The sequence below is a fragment of the Pocillopora damicornis genome, chromosome 4 (genome assembly GCF_964200805.1).
Source record: "Pocillopora damicornis chromosome 4, jaPocDami1.2, whole genome shotgun sequence".
Taxonomy (NCBI): Eukaryota; Metazoa; Cnidaria; class Anthozoa; order Scleractinia; family Pocilloporidae; genus Pocillopora; species Pocillopora damicornis.
Genome location: NC_142673.1, coordinates 14,057,506 through 14,081,953, shown reverse-complemented (window position 1 = coordinate 14,081,953; position 24,448 = coordinate 14,057,506). Strand labels below are relative to the sequence as shown.

Sequence of the window (24,448 nt, the reverse complement as noted above, 5' to 3'; positions counted from 1 at the left end):
TAAAAACAATTTTTCTAATAACTTTTTTTCCTTCTTCTAATTTAACCTGCATCCAAGGTGGCATTCCCTACCCTGGAATAAGCAACAGAGAGTTGTTAAGACTTCTTAAGTCAGGATATCGAATGGAAAAACCAGCCATTTGCTCTGATGAGCTGTAAGTTTAACAAATAATCTTCAATTGTTCCATGCAATTAACGTTAATTCAACACCAACTAAATCTTTTCGACTGAAGTTTTTCTTCTTGTCTATCTGACTGAGCAAATCTCTTTTGAAGTTATATGTAAGGTCTCGTTGAGATATGCAGTTTAACATCAATGATGATAGTAATCTAGATAATTCCATTAAGTTGAATAATTTAAAAAAAACGCTGACAATTGTGACGGAGGAATTGAGATCAATGTTAGAAAAGATAGTGTACCATTACGAGAAACTCTACATGGAAACAAGGGCCTCACGAAAACATTGATTTCAGGGATAGTTATTTCAATGAATCACATTGTATACCTATCAAGCTAACCATAAAAGAAAATAATAAGTGCCAAGTCTTTTTTCAAGAAAATTCTGCCGTTGTAACATCAAGATGGCCAAAATATTCAACAAGATATGGTTTTCAAAAGAATTATTGAGCGTATTTGGTAAAGACGCCTTTACATTGTACTTTGTTTTAAGGCCTGAGGTGGACTTTATCATGTCTCCATTCTCCTTGCTGTGCTTTAGTCGTCAGTGTCTGGACAAACAGTAAATAAGACGATAACTTCCACATAGCGCCAATGTCCTCATTGACACCAGAATACTTTATATCTTATCAGATACGAGTTGATGTTAGACTGTTGGAGGGTAGACCCAGAGGAGAGACCATCATTTGAACAGCTGATAACAAGAATAGAAGAAATGATGACGAGGGACACTCCTTACTTTGATCTGAATGAAGACCATGAAAGCGTTGCCTCTAACACTGAGACGACACCCGAAACTGACCAACCACATGCGTGATTAGTGTTTAGATGGACAACTTTTCAGCTAAAAGTTGAGAATGATGTTGATTCAAGAAAAATATTTGATAATTTGTAAATTCGTTGACATGGAAACTTGCCAGTCATAGATGAAAAAACGGGGAGAACTATCAAAGAAAGGCTCTTCGTGTCTACTTTTGTAAAATGCAGGACAGCTTTTGTCAAAATTAAGGTGTTTTATAGAAATTTCCCGGTAATTAAACAAAAAAACAAAACAAAACAAATAATGACAATTAACATCATTAGTGGCCTCAGAGACTTGCTTACCAAAAAGAGTAAACAGTTTATTTAACCAGAGGATGAGACACATTTGAGTTCAGTGTATAGTGGTCTATATATAAATACCAACTTTGAAGAGTTACTGGCTTGAAACGTCAATAGTTCTGAAATACTCTTTGGATACGGTATGAACATAATTTGTTAATTACAACAGAATTTTAAGGAATCTATAGTAACAGCAATAAAAATAATTAATAGTAATATAAAATGTTCTTAAAAATTATATCATTGATAAGCAAGGAAGAAAAGTTGTTAATAAATGATGAAGTCCCGAAAGGCAGCTTTAAAACAACTTAAGCTTTTGCAGAATGATTTCCTACCAAGAGATTGTAATCTCGTTTCGTACCTAACATAATTTCGTATCTTACATAACAGTTGTAATATTAGGAATATACTTTATTTCCAGGACTTGAAGGCTGTGGCACAAATGGTTTGCAGTGTTTGAGTATTGTACAAAACACCCCCCCCTCCCCGTTTACCCCCCGTTTGGAGAAAAAGTTGTCTAAGTGTAACATGGCGTACCCCCCCTCCCTCCCTCCTGTGTACTCTGTCTTTGTCTCTATGAGTCACTCGCTAACCATCCCTGAGTTATGTTTTGTAATTGCCTAAAGTTAAATATCTAAATCCTATGTGTTTTTTTTTGTGATGGTTCCAATTTGTTCCCCGAGACATTGCTCTTTCCGATTTCGTATGCACGTGGAAAAAAATGAGATAATCTCCTCATTCGTGATTTAATTACACTCTCCATGTGACCTTTGGCTAGTGGTCTATGAGGCGAATTAAAAGAAAAGTATTCAAGTTCGATTTTGCCTTTTTCCTCTCGCACAGTCTTCGATGCTCACGAGAAAGCGACGTCTAATCGAAGGTGGAGCGCGGGCTCAATTCTCAAGCAGCGGCTGGTAGTAATAGCCTGCTCAAGATGACAAGTGCAGTAATCTGAATTTTTCGATCGTTAATAAAAAATGCTTTGTCTATAATAACTGAAGGCCTTGAGACCATTCTATTCCTATTAGTAGTCACGCAACTTCTTGTCACTATTTCAGGTTATATGGGAATACAAACGTAAGTTAGGAGAAACTTACCGGCTGAGTGTATTATCTCGATATGATGACACCAGCAAAGTTAAGCTAAGTTTAGCTGAATGAAGATCAGAAATAGAGAACGGAAAAAGTGAATTTTTTATAGGATTCAAGTGGTCAGTAACTTGTATTTTTAATGTGCTAAATTTGAAGCCGTCCAATATCGGTTTAAGCAGCTCCCACAAAGAAAACAAATTTAAACCGTGTTTAACAAAAGAGCTGTAAAACATATTCTAGTACACTCTACTTCCAACATCTCGTGTACGCAATCTTAAAATAACATAAGCTCACAAGAAACTCCAGACACATTACACCAGACACGTAAAACTCTCCCTCTCCTTCATTAAGGCATAATTTCACGTCGACTGCATACCTTATCTCATTGGAAGAAGTTTCGAACAGGAAAGGTACTGTATATTATTTAGTGGCCAGTTCGGAGACACTCGCTTTTCCATCGCTTTCTTCATCCGGTCTTTATTAAACGATCATCTACCAAATAACTTAGTACAATCATCTTACTTAATTACAGAATCTTTACATCATTCAGTAGTCATACACTATATCACTTATGTTGATGCAAGTACTTGTTGCTATAGTACTAAATACACCACAGGTACATTTTAATGATTGCACAAACACTATTTAAATAGCTGTCTAAAGAAGCATGTTTCGATATGTGCTACAAATCCAGATACTTTCAATTGTCGTCAATAAGGTATCCAAAATGGACTACGTTTTCCTCTTCTTCAAGGGTGGCGGGAAGTTCTCCAAAAATCAGTCTGAAGTATCAGACATTGCTTCGATATTAGAAATCTGCCGAGCGATTGCGAAGGGCTAACGCTCGAGCCGTCAGCTTTAAAAAAACTTTCCGGGGGCCAATTTACACTGTCAACTTTGTTAATAAAAGCCGACTTATCTTGTTGCACTTCCCCAACGAAGCAGCACCACATTTTCTTTAGAAACTTATAGACTATTTGCATGACTTCAACCTATGACCTTGTAAATCATAAAACGATTGTCGTGGTGTAACTAGAAACAGAAAATGTAGAGGGCTAGGTGATATTTTTTTTATTTTAATTTCGTACCAATGGCGTTAAACAGCGAGTTTTAATATTACTCTTGTGTTAAAATAATTGTGAAACTTGTGAAGAAAAGAGAATCTCTTAGAACTGTCAAACTTTCAAAGTGTTCTAACATCACGCACTCGACGGCCATTAGCCTGTAAAATGAAATTTTTTACAAATTTCATCATTCTCTCTTTATATCTGTTATTGATATTACAAAATGTGGTTATATTCATGATTGACGTGGTTACGTGATGGTAGCGTCAAACGAAGGGCCCCTTGGTTAGATGTATTAAGGCAGAGGTCAAACATCGGCGCATGCGGAAGCAGATCAATTTTGGCTGACTGCGCGACAACTTCAGCCCGAAAAAAATTATTAATGTCAAGTGAAACATGCAAAAACTAAATTGAAATGTTCATAGAAATTTACAAAAGAAAAAAAGGGGAAGAGGAAAACTTGAGAGTTTTTTTAACTCAATGCTGATTTAATGGCAGGTATCCTGCTGATTTTGCATTTTGTTATGAGCTTCATCTAAAAATTTATACTGTTTTAATACACCGTGACTTACTGGCTTGCGTGGTTGTTAACATCTGCCATAAGTCAACTTGGCTCTGACCGACTGAAAGCACACACCCTTGTCATTACAAAGACTACTGTGTTGCTTGTTATTATCAAGAGTCGCGTGAGCTCGATAACCAGCCGCTGTTCGCAAAATGAGCCCCTCTTCCGTGAGGGGCGAATACCGGACTCGAGGAAGCAATGGAATTCTAGCCTAGAGTTACTGCGCTTGACAACACAGTATTTTCATAGAATATTGTTGTGAATAAATGTCTTAAAACGTGACGATGTTTATAAGTCGCAATCACTCCTTTTACGAACTATCCTGAAATATTTGCTCTCAGAAAGCTGTCCTAACATTTCTCAATTAACGCCACCTCAGCAGTAAGTACTTTGAAGAGGCTTCAGAGCAGTTTGAAATATCGGATCATCAACGTACTCCAAGCCAAGTACGTAATCGTATTTAAATCACTGCTACTTCCTTTCAACTATCTTCAAAATTCCTGTTGTTTTTTTTTCCCCTTTTAGTCACTGGTATTAGTTTTAACATTTGTTCTGATCAGGTTTTCCAAGTTTGAGAGATCATGGCCTTATTTCTTCATCAGTTAATGCTCCTGGTGTTCTTAGTGAGTATTCCTATTAATTCTACTTATATTACAATAAATGATTCAAAATACGGAATATAATGTGTAAGTACAGGTAATCAGGTTTAAAAAACCTTCATTACGGAAGCCAGTTCTGCTTTTTGAGAAAACTTTTGATCTCTTTAGGATAACTTCTGGCTGGAGGGTCTTCGCATTTTGATGTTGTCAATTCACGTCTACTAATGTTTGATTTCTATCATTTTTCTCACAGAGTACTAAATATCCTCACGTTTCAGGAGAATCGCTAGGTATGTAAAAACATGTGGTAGTGTACTTTAAACAAAAGTAAAGCAAAAACAAGCGCTCTTCAACTGTTTAACCGAGAAAGTTGCTTTTTGCGATCAATTTTCACAAAATATTTCTCTGTCTTTACGGGCAAAGACCAAAGGTAAAACGGAAAAATGACTTTCTACCGTAGTTAATTCTTTACGAACTGCTTAAACTCATTATTTTATACCTTACAATTCCTATGTAAAAATGAGACCATTCAATATTCTCTTGTTGTCTCGTTGAACGTGAATTCAATCATCATGACAAAATAAATTTTTACAGATTGCTTTAAGAATCCTGTTGGTGTTGCTGATCCCAAAATAATCCCTGATGATCGGATAACATCATCCTCCAATCAAGACGGTCTGTTCCGGGCGGCCTATGGTCGACTCAACGGTTACAGAGGCTGTGGTTGGTGTTCGGGTAAGCCTGACAGTGACAGTAAATGGCTTCAAGTTGACATCGGAGAAATAATTCAAGCATGCGGGGTTGCTATCCAAGGAGATAGAAGAATACGTCACCAAAGGTTTAAAGCTTTCAAACTGTCCTATTCCTTAGATGAATCAAACTGGGAAACCTACCGGGATGAAAGTGGTGAAGAAATGGTAAGAATTCCATTGTAATGCATGAAAAGAAGTTTTTGATTTCAATTTCGTCGTTGAGAAAAATTTGAAAATTTTGTTTAAACGTATTTGTCGTTGCTTTCCTCAAAGGCTTTCCTCGTAGGCTTAGAAAGGGGGATGACAATATTCCAAAATTTAATTCCTTTATATAGGCTCATACACAAAACACACACCCACACAAAGACAGCACACAAATTGCAACAACAACGAATTAAACTTACATAGCTTGAAACATATTATTTAAACAATCAGGCAATGGCCACCGAAAAGCGATTTGTATTAATTATGATACTTTATACCTCGCAAAAGAGCACTATTGACATTGTATTTTTTTCCTTTCTTTCGCATTTGGAAACAAGTATTTTTGGAAGTATTTTTTCCTTTGAAAAAAACTTATGTTCCATTTATTACATTATTGTTTCAAAGCAATTTCAGGGTATAGGTTACGGTCCTTCAATCGCTCAGCACAAGTTACCACTGCCAGTGCACGCAAGATACTTTCGATTTTATCCAATCCAGCGTCATAGAAGGACCTGCATTAGGGTTGAGATTTTCAAACAAAAATGTGAGTTCATAATGCAATAGTAATTAAAATATGATTACTTTTCTGGTATCAGGAAACAGGTGTAGTCGAGATAGTCATTAAACATTCAGTGTAGTACATTCTCAAATTAACAACAAGTTTATGCGTTAGCGTACGTCCATCGATGTAAAAAGCACGTGAGACGTCGGGATATGAAGCACGAGTTTTAAGAAGCTACAGTTGTTCTCGGCTGCGTCTCCAGAAACTCTTGCACATCTTTCGTGCTCCAAATCGATTTTCCTTTAGCATATTTACATAAACTTCTCATTTTAAGCTCCTAAAGGTTTATATCAATCGTGCTTCTGGGCGACTGGCCCACTGCAAAAGGCTCTCTAGAAATAGTCAAAATTTTAGTCTTGATCAATACGACATTGACAGAATGGACAAGTTTTGAACCAAGTTATCCTTGTATCCGTATTACTCTTGACAAAAGAAGATGCCTCATCCTCTTTTGTTATCTATGAATTCATCTGATTAGTAACTTTCAACAATCAGCTTAATAGGCAAAGGGGTTTAACTGTATCAGGATTTGGGTAAAGGTTGAATAATACTTCTTTATTTGCAGTTCCAGGATGTCAGTACATCGACGTGGGACTAGGCAATGGATACACCCTAGATAGAGATTTCAGTTCGTCCTCTGTACTAAATGCAAACACACCTGCTAAGAATGGTCGATTGAACTACAACAAAGGATCATCATGGTGTGCCGCAACAAATGATAGTCAGCCATATCTACAGGTTGACTTTGAAAAGCTTTATATCATCTGTGCTGTGTCAACTCAGGGGAACTCCCAAGGGGACGAGTGGGTAAGGAAGTACACACTTCAGTCATCTAGGGATGGAACAAATTGGACAGGCTATCAAGAGGCGGGAATATTGAAGGTTTGTCACCTTCAGAAACCTAATAAATAATAAAAGAGTATAATTCCTGTTTAAAAAATTTACTGTCATCATTACGATAGAGAGGTTGTTCAAGTTGTCCAAGCGCACGATATAAGTGCTTGAATAACCTGGTTAAACATAATGGAAGTCAAAGGAAAAAACACGAACAAGGTAAACCAAGCTATTCTATATAGACTTGAGCAAAAGTAACGGCGAGAAACTTTAGAACGTATTTAGAGTAGTATTTGTGATGAGAGGTCTGCATCTGAGGTAAGGAAAAACGATCTTAACAGCGATTCTGTTAATCAAAAGGATCTCATTGCCCTATTTGACTGATATCGAACGCTAGCTTTAGTTCTTAGATGCATTGCCTCTTTTCAACTGGGAATAAAACTGGAATATGGTCTCATGCTTTGTGTTATGACAAAAAAAAACACTAACAAGCCCTAACTCGGTAGAAAAAGATATTTTTTCGTCTTGTCACGAGCGTGAGACAAAGAAGACAATCTGAGTTCATGCAGGACACGCGTCCTGTATACTGCTAGGATCAGCAATGTCTATAGCGACATGTTTTGTTCGGGAACATATGTTTTTTCTTGGGGTGGGGAGGGCTGAAGCCTCAAAGGGGAGGGTCATTAATGAAAGTGAGCACCAAAAAGGGGAGTGTCATACTTCTTTGTAAGATATTCAAGGAGAGGATCACACATCTTTTCCAGAATTTTTTAATGAGATTTTTGTGATGTTGCTGTCCATTTTTCTTACAGATTAAGTTCTTTTTTTTCCCAACTTTGATTTTATTAGGTGTTTTATTATAGATTCTAGGTTACATATCTACATGTATATTATTCCATGGCACACAGTTTTCTCGGCGGACTCGTGTCCTTTGCTGTCCGCATCGAGACGTACTAGACTCAGGTTGACTATCCGCTGCTTGATCTCCTGAGTAATTTAGTTCTGAAGAGTTACTAATAGATCCCACCATGCGCTCTACCCTGTCACTGTCACTGTCAGACTCTGAATTTGAGTCAGAGGCTGGCTGAAAGTTGTTCTGACTTTCCTGTACAATAGATGTCAAAATCTTACTGCCAATATATGCCTTCACCACCCTTACTTTCTGTTTCTTTTTTCTAAATGCAATATTGTGGTGATAAATACAAAGTTCAAGTTCACCTACTCTAAGGGGTGACAACCGGTTTCAGTGATAGAGATCTTCCCAGTCGATGTCATTGTATTCTGGCCTGCTTCTTTCTTTCTGCATGTTTCCTGTCATTATCTGTTTGCTGCTTATCTTTTCTCATTTCAATGTCAGTTAGATGCTCAATATAATCTGCAACAAGCATTTCTGAAACAATGGATTTTTCAGAAAACTCTTTGATTGCCTTTTTATCCCCTGTTTTGAGCTTACCCTCTTGAAATATCTGTTTTATTTGAGCTCAAGGCTGATAATCATCAGGTTTGCGGCCACTCGTAGGTGTTTTCGTACCTGGTATGTAGTGAAAGTCGGGAAGTTTGATGTAATGGGGATAAGGTCGTGGAGTTGGTGTAGCTGGAGAAGGACTTACAAAATTTTTGAAGTTTATACTTCCCTGTTCAAATTTCAGCTATAAAACGTAAATATCTCACACTGATTGTTCGCATTTTCTTGTTTCAGCTCGCACACATTCAATATCGAGATATAGTTAATTTCAAACATTTTGCGTTCACGAACGAAATGTTCTGAGGTGTTTATGGCGTAGAACATACCATGTAGTAGTGAGGGGAGGGTCGCACTTTTGTCAGTCACCTAAAGGTGGGGGGTCAGGAGTTTTTTTTAATTAAAATGCAAGGGAGGGCCAACACTTTTTTTCAGAAAAAAAATACCAAAATTCCCCCCAAGAAAAAACGTACCTTCAATTCCTTAAATAGAATAAGAAAGATGGGCTCGGTAAAGATATAGAGAAAGTTGTTATTTCGTCTTGTCACGAGCGTGGGACAAAGAAAACATTCCGAGTCCCCATAAGGAATCGAACCTCAGACCTTCGGATTCCGTGTTCCGATGCTCTACCACAGAGCCGCAGAGACTCTATGTTGAGCAAGGCCTATTACAAAGTTCATATATGACACGCGTCCTGCATACTGCTAAGATCAGCAATGTCGATAGCGTCATGCTTCGTAAATTCAATAAGAAAGATGGTAACCTTTGTTTGGGTGAGGGAAACTTTTCAAGGGGTAGGTAAAGGTATAACGTCAATTTCTTTAGTTACCTTTGGCGGTCTGCTTACAATGCGCAAATCACGTTTGATATTTGATATTTCTTGCATCTACAGGTTTTTTCAGGAAATTTCAACCGAAATAAAACAGTAAAACAAATTTTGTGCAATGAGCTTGTTGCTAAGCGTTTACGTTTCATTCCTCAAGAACACTACGGAAACTGTTGTATGAGGGTTGAAATATATGGAATACCACTGGCAGCAGGTAAAAAGCAACATACGTTTATAATGATAGAAGAGCGACAGCGCCTTAGGTACAAACCGTACTAGTAAATACAAAAGACCGGTTCGGGCACTTTTTTTAAAAAAATCAGAAATAATAATACAAGATCACCTCGTTCTGTTGACTGAGGAGGTAGTTTAACCATTCAAGGTAAATAGTACAGGCACTGAAAGACCATTTGGACTGACTTCACCCATAATTATTGAGTTTACTAATACACGTTACATTGTTTGAAAATATCCACAAGACCTAACAATAATACCAGTTCGAACTCGCTCGAGCAAGACTTTGCCGGTGAGAAAATCCCAAATAAACCTCGGTCAGTGCGGGAAAACCTTCAAATAAACAACCTATGATTTTTTTTGATTTTTTTGATTTTTTTTTTTTTTCGATAACTAGAGACAATACGTTATAATGAAGGGGAATGGAAAGTTAGCAAAAAACTGCAAATCCAACCACTTCAAAAATCCAAAAGCAAATAATCTTGTAAAATCTTGTGCTTTTTTCGTATAGTTCAGTGACATCACGTGACAGCTTGACAACAGCCACTCTACACAAAAATTGAAAAAAAAAGCGACGCCAGTGCCATGCTCTTCCTGGACATTTGGGGGAAAAGAGCATGTCCCTTTTTCTAGCATCTTTCAATTCTGCTCATCTTCCGATACTCTGAGACACTTAATAATAAAGCTGCTTGTATTTTCAGATAATCTTGCCTTAGAAAAGCCAGCCTTTCAGTCGAGTTTATATTCTGATGCTAAGGATGCGAATCATCCAAGAAAAGCAGTGGACGGAGTAAAGAATACAGACAGATACCATTGCGCAAACACAAAATTTTTCCTTCTTAATCCGTTTTGGACAGTCGACCTTGAACAAGTGCTGCCTGTTTCAGAGGTTTTCATACTTAATAGTGGAGACTGTTGTGGGGATCGTTTAAACGGTGCCGAGATAAGAGTAGGTAAGTACTCAAAATAGGGATAGCCCAGTTTCCCACGTCCCACGGATTAGAGACTAGCGCGCAGACCTCTACTTCGGTTGGCAAAAGGTATACATTCTATGTGCTCGTTTATGTGGTCTTAGTGAAGAATGATTTTTTAAAGAAGTTCGTTTTTGTATTACCTTGTATTCTCCCTTTAAGGAAATGTAAGGAAGTGTCCCTCAAGGAAAGGGAAACTTTTTTCGATGTAATACGACGCTGTACGGCAGATATTTATCTATCAGGATACCTGGATCGTCGAAACAGTTGGTCCTGTGTGAAGTTGAAGTTTTCTCTACAATCAGATCAAGTAAGAAAGTTTACATTTCACGTTGCAGAATATGAATCATACCTCTCATTCCTTTGTCATAAAACTCCTGATCATTTAATCAATTTTTTTAGGAAGACAGTCACAGTTGAATACCCAATACTGAGAAACGTCGGAATGAGACAAAAATTCTGACTCTATTAGCCTGTTCTAACTCCGGGTCTTATACACTGATTGGTCAATTTTTCTGTGATATAGTTGGCTATAAGACTCAAATGGCGTAAGACGGTCGTGATCGGTCGGTTTGGATCCGTTGGTAAAGTTAGGTCATTCTGCTTGCTTCGTTTGTAATTTTAATGTCGTGGATAAGTCGTTTGCCTGGTGCCGTTATAGTTGACACTTGTTGAGGGGAGTCTGTTGAAATTAGTTGGAGCTGTAGGTTAGGCACTGCGCGGAGTCCTAGTCAATAGTGTGGCTCGTAAGTCGATGATGTTCAGCAATGTGACTATTCACATTACCTTCCCTCGTATAGAAATAAATATGGTATCGGGTAGAAGGACAGAATATCAAGCATAACTCTGATATTTCACAATGTCCAACAATTCGTGACTCTGAGTGTAACGCCATGATTTATTTGTGAGATTCCCAACCTTGATCTGTTAAAAGCAGCGTTACAGAATAAATAAGTCATTTTCTTTGAATACTAAAGTGTAAACTCTTTGATAGCAAGTAATAAGGACATCTGTAAGCTTAAAGTAAGTTTCCGTTCTTTCGGCTAGATCTTGTCTTGTATCAGTCTGCTTCTCAGTCTTCTACAAGGTCAAATTATACCGCTAACAAAGCCGTGGATGGAGATATTCATTCCTGTACCACAACCCAATTCCAGCAGGACCCCTGGTGGAAAGTGGACCTAGGAGCATCGCGGGTCGTAGCTAAGGTCATCGTTGCATACAAAAATCAAATGGAAGGACTTCAAGTCTGGATTGGTGAGTTCAGGGAATCACGAAAGAAAATTAAGTTATCTTAGAGTTATTCTCGTGAGAACCCGCTCTATAAAAGCCCTCCATAGATGAAGCTGTAGAACATGGAAGAAGTTAACATTAACACAGGAGCCCCAAGAATGTACGTTTTGTTGACGGTTACTGTATGTCTTTTTCACAGAGAATTTAAGAATCAAAGAAATGCATACAAATGCCTGATCCCCGATAAATTTGAACTTGGTACTTGGGGAGGAAAAATTTGAAAAAAAGGTAATGCCAAGTGGATTGCAGGTTAAATAACAACGTGTTCTGGGTTCATTTCCAACAGGTTATGACAGTGACAACAGAAGAGGTTCAAACTTGCTTTGTGAAGGAAAACCTCTTTCAAAAACATTTCCACACTTTTCTCAACGACTCACCATATATTGTCTGCCCAGACTTGTCGGAAAATTTGTTTTTATTGAATATTCAGGCGCTAACAGAACACTGTCCTTATGCGAGGTGCAGGTTTATTCCGAGAGAGGGAGAAGCAATGGTAAGCAGCTGTCGTGACTACTTGTCTTATTTTCACTTTCACTGATAAGAGTTATTTCATTCTACATGGAGAAAGATGTTAATCGACTTGACATGAGCCTGAGACACAGCAAAACTCTGATTTTCCCACATGGCATTGATCTTCATTCCAGCTATTTCAAGCTGGTTCGTGGAAATAGGGAAGGGTTTAGTACAAATTTAAGTCCAACGTTCTTTTTGGGAAAGCGAAGCATTTTACAACAAGGTAAAAAACATCCTTTTGACTCTTATCTCATCCCTTCTTAATACAGTGGAGCCTTTTCCCAACAGCAAAATTCGAGAGCGAGATAAGAGAAGAAAGGTGACTGTTCTTGGTGGGGATGCGGCTGTCGATAAGGATTCTAATTTGTTATGTTTCCCTTTATCTGTTTTCTTTCCTTTTGAAGCATGTCAGACACAGGCAGTTAATCTGGCCAACTCCAACATACACTCGGACAAACGTTTTACAGCCTCATCGTTTCTTGCGAACAATGAACCATATAAAGCACGCCTCAGGAATACCTTAGGAGCCTGGTTACCTAGCAGTAACAAGAATGCTAGCGATTACCTGGAAGTTGAGCTGGGAGATGTGTTCTTTATTTGCGCTGTAGCTACTCAAGGACATCCACGTCGAGAGGAGTGGACCGAAAGTTATAAGCTGCATTTGTTCCTAAGGAATTGGATCACCTATAAAGAGAACAACTCGGAAAAGGTTTGAAAAATAGTAAACTGGTTATAGAGATATTCTATAGTTGCCTGAGTAAGATAGCCTCAAGTCTCCGAGTGGAATGGTAATAACGAAAATTATTTCTTTCGATGTATCAACTAGTGTACGGTTACATTTTTTTTATTATGAAAACTGTTTTTATAAGTGACCCAAAGGTGATATCAGCTCATTCTCAATTGGATCAAGTCTGTAAGTTGTCTTACTCTCAACGAACAAGAATCAAATCAGATTTGCAGTAGGTTATGGTAGAGAGAGAGAGCTAAATTTTGATATGATTCAATGAATCTTTGATCCTAGTTCGAGAAGGAAAACTGAGTTTCGGTTAATTTCTAATTAAATTTTGCCATAGATTTTCAGCGGCAACTGGGGCGGCCAGAATGAAATAGTGAAACATGTTCTGGTAGAAGTGACGAGGGCTCGGATCGTTCGGTTCCAGCCAGTTGACTATCGTTTACACAAAGCTCTAAGAGTGGAAGTGTATGGAACAAAAACACCTGCAGGTGCGTCAGTGTTTGATTTTGAGCTTTTTGGATGTAGTATTTTGGAATGAACACACTATGATAAAGGACCAGACCTATCAAATGTTTTACAACATCAACTATTCAGATTTATGTTTATTGATATCTAAGAATCAGAGTATGACAACTTTTCTTTCAAAAAGGAATTAAAGTGTGAATGGTCCAAAAAATAGTTTTTAAAGAGGGCAAGAAGAAGAACAAATGCGCTACCTTAACTCCACAAAATTGTGACCTTTTTCAATAAAAAAAATGAATTACTCCGTATGAGATTGTGCCATGCTGCTTGGGTGAAATCACCTCATATTTCATTTAGTGAACATGTAAACAGTTATTTTCCCTCACGGAATGAGAAGTATTACTCCTTTGAACGTGAACACGAGAAGGTAAGGTGGACGACAAAGATCTGGGGCAAAGCGGGAGAAAAGTACTTTGCACTGTTCCATTGTTCAAACCATGTGTCAGCCAGCCCAGTAACTAAGATGCTGATTGGACAATTCATAATTTATACTCCATGAGCAACGTCTTGACGAGTCAATAAATAAGCTTCAATTCAATTTCTCACTATAGCCGCAGATGACACAATTAAGCTCGCAAACTCAGGTTAAAAGTATAAAATACAAAAAGCGTGATGACAATGTCTTAAGATTGTAATATATGTTGTCTTAACTCCGTGGTCATGTTCATCACAGCTTCTCCTGTTCACCCCGTCATTAAAAACAAAGAAAAGGAAATATTTCACAACTCTTCCATAAAATGGAATTCTCCCGATGCCAAGGGGTGCCCAGTGAGTATGTTTTCAGTATACTACAAAGCTATCAAATCACGAAATGAAGAAAGCGCTTAGCATCGTATCAATACATCGTCGGATACAAATGAGCTGAGCTGCAGTAGTCTACCACTTGAATGTGGCACAGATTATGAATTCAAAGTGTCTGCATCGAATGACGTGGGAACAAGTAACTTCTCAGAGTCCTGGCGAGTGAAATCCATCACAGGTATCGCAGTAGTATTTCTCTGTCTATATTTTTCCTAAAATCATTTAGAAATTGTTGGCAAAGTTGGAAATCCTTCTGTGATAGAGGGCCAGACTGCTAACATCTTGACTTCGCGGTCGGGACTTTGAGCGCGATGCTCGACAAGTTCGCACGAAATTTGCGAAAAGTATTTGACGAGTTTCTTAGCCAGGAAGAAACACCGCGTCATACCAACCACGTTTTTTCCACAATTATTTGACACTTATTGCATTGTATAAATTAAAAAACAAAAGAAAAGCAAAACAGAAAGCAATTTCACAAGCATGGCCTCGCACAAGTGGAAAGCACGAGTGATCGTAAAAACTTTCTAGGAGTCGATTATCAGCTAAAACTACAACTCCACTGTTGGTTATCAGATTCCACGAGCCTCAATACATAAGGGATGGTATGGAGAACTCTGTGTTGTACCTATTTATTCTCTTCCTTAAGATTCCTTCTCACGATCATCATTACGTTTCCTGACCCATCCCTTGTAACTCACAACTGGAGATTTACCTGCTCCCTTTCTTTGCTTGTTTTATTTTTGTTTTGATTGTTTGTTTTTTTTCCTATAATCATTTCAATGTTGTTTTCCTAAGGGTACCCAGCCATTGTCAACAGAACTAACCAAGTGAAAGGAAGTGTTGTAGTTGTCCGTTGGAAGCCGTGTACTGCTTCTTTATTCACTATATATCACAGAGAAAAGCTTTCAGAGGGCAAAAGTCATTGGAAAGCAGTAAACGTGTCGAGGAATGAAACAAGTTATGATCTTCATCTGGGATGCCAAAACGAGCATGAAATAGCTGTAACAGCCTGGAACTCTTCAGCAGAGACTCCACTTACAGCAATTTTAAAGCACGGCCGATTTTGGAGAGTGAGAACGTTTGGAGGTGAGAACACTGAATAATTTTCAGTAAAAAATTTCGCAAAAATGAAAAGGTTTTCAATGAAATATCAAATCAACTAGTATTTCAACAGTTCATTGGCTTCGTTTGATTTCCTAGCCTTGTCTTCGAAGGCTGCATGTAATGGGATACACGTTATTTAGATGTTAACCGTACACAACAAGAGTAGACAGTTTTGCTTCTTAACACGTTGTACATGGTTTGGCGAAGCATTTGGAATTCGAGACCGCAAGAAAACGTTTAGGCGGTTTCCCTTAACTAAAGAGAACTTATCTTTCAGTCTTAACACAACGGTCATTCGTAAGGCCGAACGCCAACTTGTGATTGCTATTCAGTTCATACATGATTCTTTTGAGTACGCGTTGATAACCTAACATACATACATACATACATAACCTTTATTTAAGTGTCTAATCGTTCTAGTGCCTATTGGCACTCATTGGGGACACCTTTAAGACTAAAAAAATCTAATTAAAAACTGTGAATCTTAAAAGCAGGAAAATAACATTATTCAGACTAAGTACTCTTCTACACTTTAAAACTAAGTTACAATTTTACTCTATAACACTTTGTAGCAGGGTGCTGAATTCACAATGTAATATATGAGCTCGGACACTAAAAATGAATATGTATAAATATGCGTACGTCAAGTTAACCTAAGCATAAGCGACATTCACTCCCACATCCTTCGAGAAATGATGTTACATCCTTCTTACGTATAGTTGTCCTAAAAGTTGCCAAAGTTCCAATATTTCTCTCTTCCTTGCTTAATTTTGACCACAATTGTGGTCCAAGAAATCTAAGAGAATGTTTTCCATAAGTAACACTTTTAAATCGAAGTAAGACAAAATCTGCATTTCTTAGGTTGTATCCCTTATTATTAGTATTCTCATCGTTGATATTAAAAATGTTCGCAATTTCGTTCGTTGTTAATTTGTTTTTAACTTTAAACATCAAAATTAGTATATCCTGCAACCTCCTATTTTGCAAAGAAGTTAATTTAGCTCTTTTTAGTAAGGCGTCATAACTTTCGGCAGTAGTATTATACACTAATCTTAAGGCTCTTTCTTGTAGACGCTCCAATTTACGATTATCAGATGCCGTGCAAAAATGCCACACTAGGTGGCAATAAGTAAGGTGTGGCATGATAGCTGATTTGTACAAAAGTAACTTGGCATTTACTGGGATAAGATTTTTAAGCCTTCTTAAAACTCCGATCATACCGGCAACTTTCTTACACACACTACGTAAATGATCTTTAAAGTTTAGGTTTTCGTCTGGGGTTACACTTAGGATCTTGATGGATTGTGACTGTTCAACTTTTTCGCCACTTATATCCAGATCAGCGTTCCTTTCACCTTTTGGATTTCCCAAAACCATAGCTTGGTATTTATCGCAATTGACCTTTAAAAGATTATCTTGATACCATTTAGTCATCTTCTCTCCATTGTCCACCAGTATCTTCTCCACTCTTTTCATTGTTTCATGTGCTACAAAGACCTGATGGTCATCCGCATACATCGAGACATAGGCATCTGATATTATGTTAGGCAAATCGTTCTGGAAAATATTCCACATAAGTGGTCCAAATGTGCTTCCCTGTGGACATCCTCTCTTCATCAGAACCCAGTCGCTTATTACAGAACCTATCCTTACTCTATTCTCTCTTCTCTGAAAATATGATCGTATGAGCTGTATGGCTTTGTCAGAGAAATTGTAGGCTTGCAGTTTATTTAAGAGTAATTGAGGGCTAAGAGAGTCAAAAGCCTTGCTCATATCCGATGACAATATACCGACAATTCCTCTTGCTGTCTAGTTCTGCTCTCCATGTTTCGGTCAGCCCTATCAGCGTGGTCTCACAGCTATTCTTTGTACGATAGGCAGTGATAGCATCACTGAGTCTGTCATCCATAAATTTACCGACTTGTTGGCCCAGCAATATTTCATAGACTTTATTTACGCATGACAGCACCGTGATAGGTCTATGTCCCTTTGTTTACCATCCTTCTTATGTACCGGTATCCATTCTCCACGCCTGAGCTTTGCTATCCATTCTCCATTTCTAATTGCTTGGTTAAAAATCACAGCAAGAGACGAAGCTAACTCAGTGGCGCCTACTTTAAGGATCTTAGGGTCGATCCTGTCATATCCCCTTGACTTATTGGGGTTTAGGTCGCTCATGACTTTTCGCAATTCTTCGTATGTAATTTCGTTAAATTCAAAGTGGTTTGGTAACCATGATTTCAATCATTGTTGTTCGAACTTCAAACTCCACAGCGTCGAATTCGCCGTAGCATCCTGTAAAACTTGTCATTTTAGCAACAGTCACAGAAACACAAAGTACACATGCTGACTTGTGTTTACTATTACTATTACTGACGTACTTCTGCTCCTCTTTAAGAGACAGTCACGAAATTTTCTATTGTGTGACAAGTGGCTCAGGTGCACAAAACCCTCCGAGATTCCGGCCTAACTAACCACTGATATGTTTTGTTGTAGATCGTGGGATTATTTTCTGTTAACGACAATTTCATACACGTGTTACAATGATGTTTTCTTGACTCTTATATATTACGTAGCAACTGATTTCACACAGTAATTTGACGCTGAAGAGATCAAGTTCCAGCAGTTATGATTTAACTCAAGGTCAAGGAATTTCGGCACAGTTACGAGAACCTAAAAGAATCCCTCGCTTTCGGCAAAACCTTTATTTGTCGTTATTGCTTCAGATAAACCGTTTCCTCCGATTATAAAAGAAGTTCAGATGTCTGGATGTGATGTGAACCTCAAGTGGAGTTCTTCACAAGACAACGGCTGTCCGCTGACCATGTATACAGTATATTACAGAGAGGTGCAATCTTTCGGTGAAGATGAGTACTGGCATCACATTAATGTTACCATGGACTCTACTTCAACGAATCTCACGTCGCTCAATTGTAACTCTGAGTACACTTTTAAAGTAACTGCTTGGAATGAACTGGGAGAAAGTAACACCTCAAAAAAATGGCTTATAAAAACTGGTCAGATCACTGACATTTCTCGCGGACGAACCCTCAGCATTGCTGTATTTGTAGGATGTGGGCTATTTATTCTCTTAACTGTTGGAATCCTTTGCTTCATGATCAGACAAAGGAGAAAAAAGAGGAAAATTCGAGGCCACAAAACAAGAAGGTTGGAAAACGTTTTATTCTAGAAATGTGTTAGCTAACCCAATCCCAAACTGTAAAATGTTGTTAATTATCATATTCCAGAGAACTTCTGCCTCCGTGAGTGAATATCTTTCCCTCGTATCATCTTATTTAAGGAATTCGTAGAGGCTAAATGCGATCGAAATCGTTTATTAACATGTATTTGATAATACTTCCTCCCCCCCTAACAAACTGTATATCCCTTAATGTTTCGCATACGAGTATGTGTGAAATCTTGATGAACAAAAGAGAAAAGACTCTTCAATGTTTTATTAGATCGATGTCGGACATTGTTCTCCTGGTGTTAAAAGAGATTCCCCCGGAACGTGTAACCATTATGGAAGAGCTGGGTCGAGGCGCCTTTGGTAAAGTACACAAAGGAATCTTAAAAGAAATGCCGAAGGTTGAAGTGTTTTTCAAGCCCAAAGAAGAAAGAGAGGATCATATTAAAGAAGGAAGAGTTGTCGCCGTAAAACTCTTACATGGTAAGGAATCACTGCATGATATATTCGCTATTTCGATTATGCGAGCCTTTTGAAGAAATCACGATGAAAAGGTTAGTGACTCAGAACTTCACAGTTATAGGATCTATTTTATTCAATCCTTTTGTTGGGGCAAGAAAACTGGAAGATGATAAAATTACCGAACGTTATTCTGTCAAACACGTCGAGTACCAACCGTAATCACTGATGAAATATACTTTCACACGACTAATCACGAGAAACCAGTCTCTAAAAGTATGACAGCTTTCTTCAGAGGTTTTCGACGCCTGTGATCGTCGTGACCGTTCAGACCAAATTACACAGAATGATCCGTCCGTCAGTGACTTAAATTCTACTACCCTGCCGGTCATTCGAAAAGGAAATATCTTGTCAAAATCGTTGTAGGAGGTTCTACGAAAATTGAGACGAGTGTGTGAGTCGCCAGTTGTTGTGAAATAATTTACAACGGTAACTCTACCGTCACTGTCATATCATTCTGATCAACGTAATGAAATATTTGTGAACATGCATTACTCCATCGTCATTCAGCGAATATAAGCTTTATTTAGTTAAATCGAGGACTAAGATTTGCTGTGTTATCATATTCCGCTTTCAGAAAGAGCCGGTGAGGAAGAGAAAGAACAGTTTGTTAGAGAAATCTCGTTTATGCAGCGAGTTGGTACTCACAGCAATGTGCTAAGCATGATTGGTTACTGGGACAGATCAGAGCCAATCATGCTAATCCTGGAATATGTTCCACATGGAGATCTTCTGCAGTGGCTGAGGAACAAAAGGCAACAGGTAAAAATTTTTTGCACCGTCAAAACCAGGGTGCACTGGAAAGATCACTGATCCATCGCTAAGCACAATTACCGTCCGAAAAAAGTCGGAAAGTTGATCTAAATGATAACTCTTCTTGAGATACCAAGTACAAACACTACTTGGGTTGTGAGCGGATGCTGATGATACATTTTACTGTTTTTGTCCGTTAACAGAGTTTCCAAAACGCTTTTACAATTCGGTGCCTTGGAATTTAGATGGGTCTAACAATTCAAAATTGTTTGACATATTTTTTGAACTGTTTTGTTCTCGATAAGTGGAATTGTTCCAACGTCATCTTTCATTAATTTCAGGTAAAATGTAAAAACGGCATTGATGGTGTTGTTATTGAATCTGTGGACGATTTATCAGACAGTAGTGCGAGTTCAAATGGAGCTGCCTGAACTGGTAAGTCAGAGGACGAAGGCTTTCACGATAGTAGAGAGAAACTCACGACTGTGCAGGAATTCAAGGAAGTCTCCGAAAAACAAGACGTCCGCGTCACGTCGGAGGTTCTAATGACTCTGGTAGAACAGCCATTTACAGACGATAAAAGGAATGACACTGAAGTACTTGGCATCAAAACTCCCCAAACTGATTTTCCATCTGGCCTCGAAGGAGAGAAAAACTCACAGAGCCAACAGTCCAATGAATTGAGTCACTTGGATGTGACTTTGCCCACTGTAAGTGCAAACACTGCATTGCCCTTTGTAAGTGCAAACACTGGTTTGGAAGATTTTAACGCTGATTTTCAGCCTAGTAGTGGAAGCGGAGACGATTTGAACATCAAGAAGGCAGAGGATGAAAACGGAAATGAAGATAAAGGGGGAGAGGGAGTGAAATCATCGATTGATGAAGAGGGAACTATCGGCATTTCATTTGAAAGTGCCCGTTCCTTGCCGCAGCCCCAGGAGAACATGGAGCGACAACAAGAAACAAGTGAAGCTGGTGAGAAGGCAGTTGACTTCACCGTTGAAGATGTACTTTGTTTTGCATGGCAGATAGCAAGAGGAATGGTAGGTAATTGAACTAAGTGAAATAAATGTTACGATCAGACACTTTTCAGGAGTGTAGGAATGACCGTGCTTCCCTATTATCCCAGCTTCGAGGAAAAATTCTTTGATATAAACCGGGGCAAAATCAATGAAATAGGGTAAGAAATTTGGATAAACGTTTGATTCTTGATACACAAACAATTCTATTCTAAACACTGGAAATAACGTTAAAACCAGCAGCTCTCTTATCGCAAAATCATCAAAAAATTAATTAACCATGCCGTCGTAGCAATCTATTTACTTTGTTCAGCAACTTAAACCTGATACAACCGGTTTTATTCAGACAACAAGAACTGAGCTACCATGGGTTTACTGATGTTCTCCTTTTCCGCAATGGGAAACCATAAAAGAAAAGAAAGGATAGATGGCACATGGTTTGTAAATACTTCATATTTTCGGTTTCTTTTTTGAATAGGAGTACTTGGCTAGTAAGGGATTTGTTCACCGCGACCTGGCCGCACGTAACATCCTTATTGGTGAAGATAGAGCCGTAAAGATTGCTGACTTTGGCCTGTTACGTCACACTTATGGAGATATTTATGAAGTAAAGAACACGAGGAAACTTCCAATCAAATGGATGGCCCCTGAGTCACTAGACAGTGGCGTGTACACTTCTAAAAGTGACGTGTGAGTATTTGAAGTTTATATAGCACTTATAGGGGGAGGGGGGGGTCTCTTGACGTACATCTTTCACGTTTTATTCTGAGTTAAATGTATGTAAATGTAAGCAGTAATTTGCTCTCACATGTGAATGCATGTTCCTTACCAGAGCATCTTTCCCATCGGACTTATCAACCACAGGAAGTCAAATTCAGAAACATGATCGTCTGCATATTCTGTTCAAGCACCCTACTAGACTACTAATTGACAGTATACTTCAGTATTATCAACTGAGCTGATAACGTAAATTAACCACCGTAAATAATTGAAAAGCTGACGTTTGGAGTGTTAACCATTCGACTATCCCTCTTGACGAAGGGCTAACGCTCTCAACGTCAGCTTTTGAACTCTAAACGGTGGTCAATTTACGTTATCAACTCAGTAGATGATAATTTATTATCCCGTTATACTCTCCGACCGACGCAGCATTATAGTCTTTTTAGAAACTTACCCCCTGTATTAACTTGACGGTATTTGTCATCAGGCTTAGAAAATGACATAAACTAATTATTTTCGTCTCTTTTTTCGGTAGTTGGTCTTTTGGTGTACTTCTTTGGGAATTGTGCACAATGGGTGAGTAACAACACCTGATGCATCACAGAAAAAGTATCCAACCTCTTTTGCCTCACCTATAACGCTTGTTTTTCAGTTATAGGTTCGTTTCAGCTGCCTAACTGAATTTTCCTATTTGTGGTGAACTATTTTTACTGCTACTCAAGTAATGTTCATTACTGCGAAGATTGCTTTCATATTCACGTCTTTATCTGCAAGTTCAAATATATGACTTTCACATATTCTCAGTCGTTTATGCTGGACTGTGTTACAAATAAATGTGAGAGAGAGGGGAGGGAGGGCAAAAACAATGATTCAATCAACAACCTCCGAACCCGAGAGGCGTTGGATTGTGAAAAAAGAGAAATGGAAAAAAGGCTAGAAGCGACCTGGCCGCTGAGAAATATGTCACTCGATATTTGACATCTGTATTTTCTCAAACCTTTTATTCACGAGGGGTCTAAGACTTATCGAAGTTGTTATAAAAACAATTTTTCTAATAACTTTTTTTCCTTCTTCTGATTTAACTTGCATCCAAGGTGGCATCCCCTACCCTGGAATAAGCAACAGAGAGTTGTTAAGACTTCTTAAGTCAGGATGTCGATTGGAAAAACCAGCCATTTGCTCTGATGAGTTGTAAGTTTAACAAATAATCTTCAATTGTTCCATGCAATTAACGTTAATTCAACACCAACTAAATCTTTGCGACTGAAGTTTTGCTTTTTGTCTATTTGACTGAGTGAATCTCTTTTGAGGTTATAGGTAAGGTCTGGCTGAGATATGTAGTTTATCATCAATGATAACAGTAATCTAGATAATTCCACTTAGTTGAATAATTTCAAAAAAAGGCTGACAATTGTGACAGAGGAATTGAGATCAATGCTAGAAAATATAGTGTACCAGTACGAGAAACTCTACATGGAAACAAGGGCCTCACGAAAACATTGATTTCAGGGATAGTTATTTCAGTGAAACACATTGTATACTTATCAAGCAAGCTAACCATAAAAGAAAAGAAAAAGTACCAAGTCTTTTTTTCAAGAACATTTTGCCATTATAATATCAAGATGGCCAAAATATTCAACAAGATGTGATTTTCAATGAAATTATTAAGCGTATTTGGTGAAGACGCCTTTAAATTGTAATTTGTTTTAAAGCTCGAGGTGAACTTTATCATGTCTGCATTCTCCTTCCTATGCTTGGTCGTCAGTGTCTGGACCAACAGTAAACACTGAAGACCATAGCTTCCACATAGCGCCAATGTCTCCATTGACACCAGAATACTTTATATTTTATCAGATACGAGTTGATGTTAGACTGTTGGAGGGTAGACCCAGAGGAGAGACCATCATTTGAACAGCTGATAACAAGAATGGAAGAAATGATGACGAGGGACACTCCTTACTTTGATCTGAATGAAGACTATGAAAGCGATGCCTCTAACACTGAGACGACACCCGAAACTGACCAACCACATGCGTGATTAGTGTTTAGATGGATAACTTTTGGGGTGAAAGTTGAGAATGAAGTTGATTCAAGAAAAACATTTGACAATTTGTAACTTCGTTGACATAGAAACGTGCTAGTAATAGATGAATTGAATATTGTCAGAAGATTTTAAAGTTACATTGTGTGGAAAAAATTCGTAAAACTGGTGCCACTGGATTCATATATGAATGTTACACAAGTAACCTTGCAGAGAGAAAACGGAGAAAATTATCAAAGAAGTGATCTTCGTGTCTACTTTTGTAAAATGCAGGAAAGCTCTTGTCAACATCATGGTATTTAATAGAAATTTGCCGGTAATTAACCAAAAAAAAATAATGACAATTAACATCTTTAGTGACCTCAAAGACTTGCTAACCAAAAAAAGAGTAACCAATTTATTTAACTAGAAGATGAGACGCATTTGAGTTTAGTGTATAATGGTCTACATGTACTAAGTAACTACCAACTTTGAAGAGCTGCTGGCATGAGACATCAATAGTTCTCAAATACTCTTTGGATACGGTGTGAATATAATCTTTTAATTACAACAGACTTTTTAGGAATCTATAGTAACAGTAATAAAAAAATTATTAATAGTAATATAAAATATTCTCAAAAATTATATCATTGATAAGCAAGGAAGAAAAGTTGTTAATAAAGGATGAAGTCCCCGAAAGGCAGCTTTAAAACAACATAAGGTTTTGTAGAATGATTTCCTACCAAGAGATTATAATCTCTTGTTTCGTACCTAACATGATTTCGTTTCTTACATAACAGTTGTAATATCAGGAATATACTTT

General features: G+C 38.0%; 2 protein-coding genes across 2 annotated transcripts in view; both read left to right on the top strand.

Moving 5' to 3' along the window:
- The window catches only part of LOC113679811 (uncharacterized), a 38,808-nt gene extending 37,111 nt beyond the window's left edge, over positions 1-1,697 (top strand). The window contains exons 20-21 of the mRNA XM_089204317.1: positions 58-154; positions 810-1,697. Of these exons, the coding sequence (XP_089060443.1) occupies positions 58-154; positions 810-993 (281 nt within the window). The 3' untranslated portion in view covers positions 994-1,697. The remainder of the gene's footprint in view (positions 1-57; positions 155-809) is intronic.
- Positions 1,698-4,456: 2,759 nt separating this feature from the next.
- LOC113679810 (uncharacterized) lies at positions 4,457-24,340 on the top strand. The gene is given in 22 exon segments (XM_089204187.1): positions 4,457-4,620; positions 4,850-4,886; positions 5,191-5,513; positions 5,958-6,096; positions 6,680-6,996; positions 9,303-9,450; positions 10,172-10,423; positions 11,489-11,695; positions 12,018-12,224; positions 12,649-12,953; positions 13,318-13,468; positions 14,176-14,481; positions 15,099-15,389; positions 18,134-18,575; positions 18,869-19,077; positions 19,691-19,875; positions 20,208-20,273; positions 20,307-20,909; positions 21,364-21,575; positions 22,141-22,181; positions 22,700-22,796; positions 23,460-24,340. Coding segments are annotated over 22 exon segments (4,764 nt in total). The 5' UTR covers positions 4,457-4,578; the 3' UTR covers positions 23,644-24,340.
- The last annotated feature ends 108 nt before the right edge of the window (positions 24,341-24,448 follow it).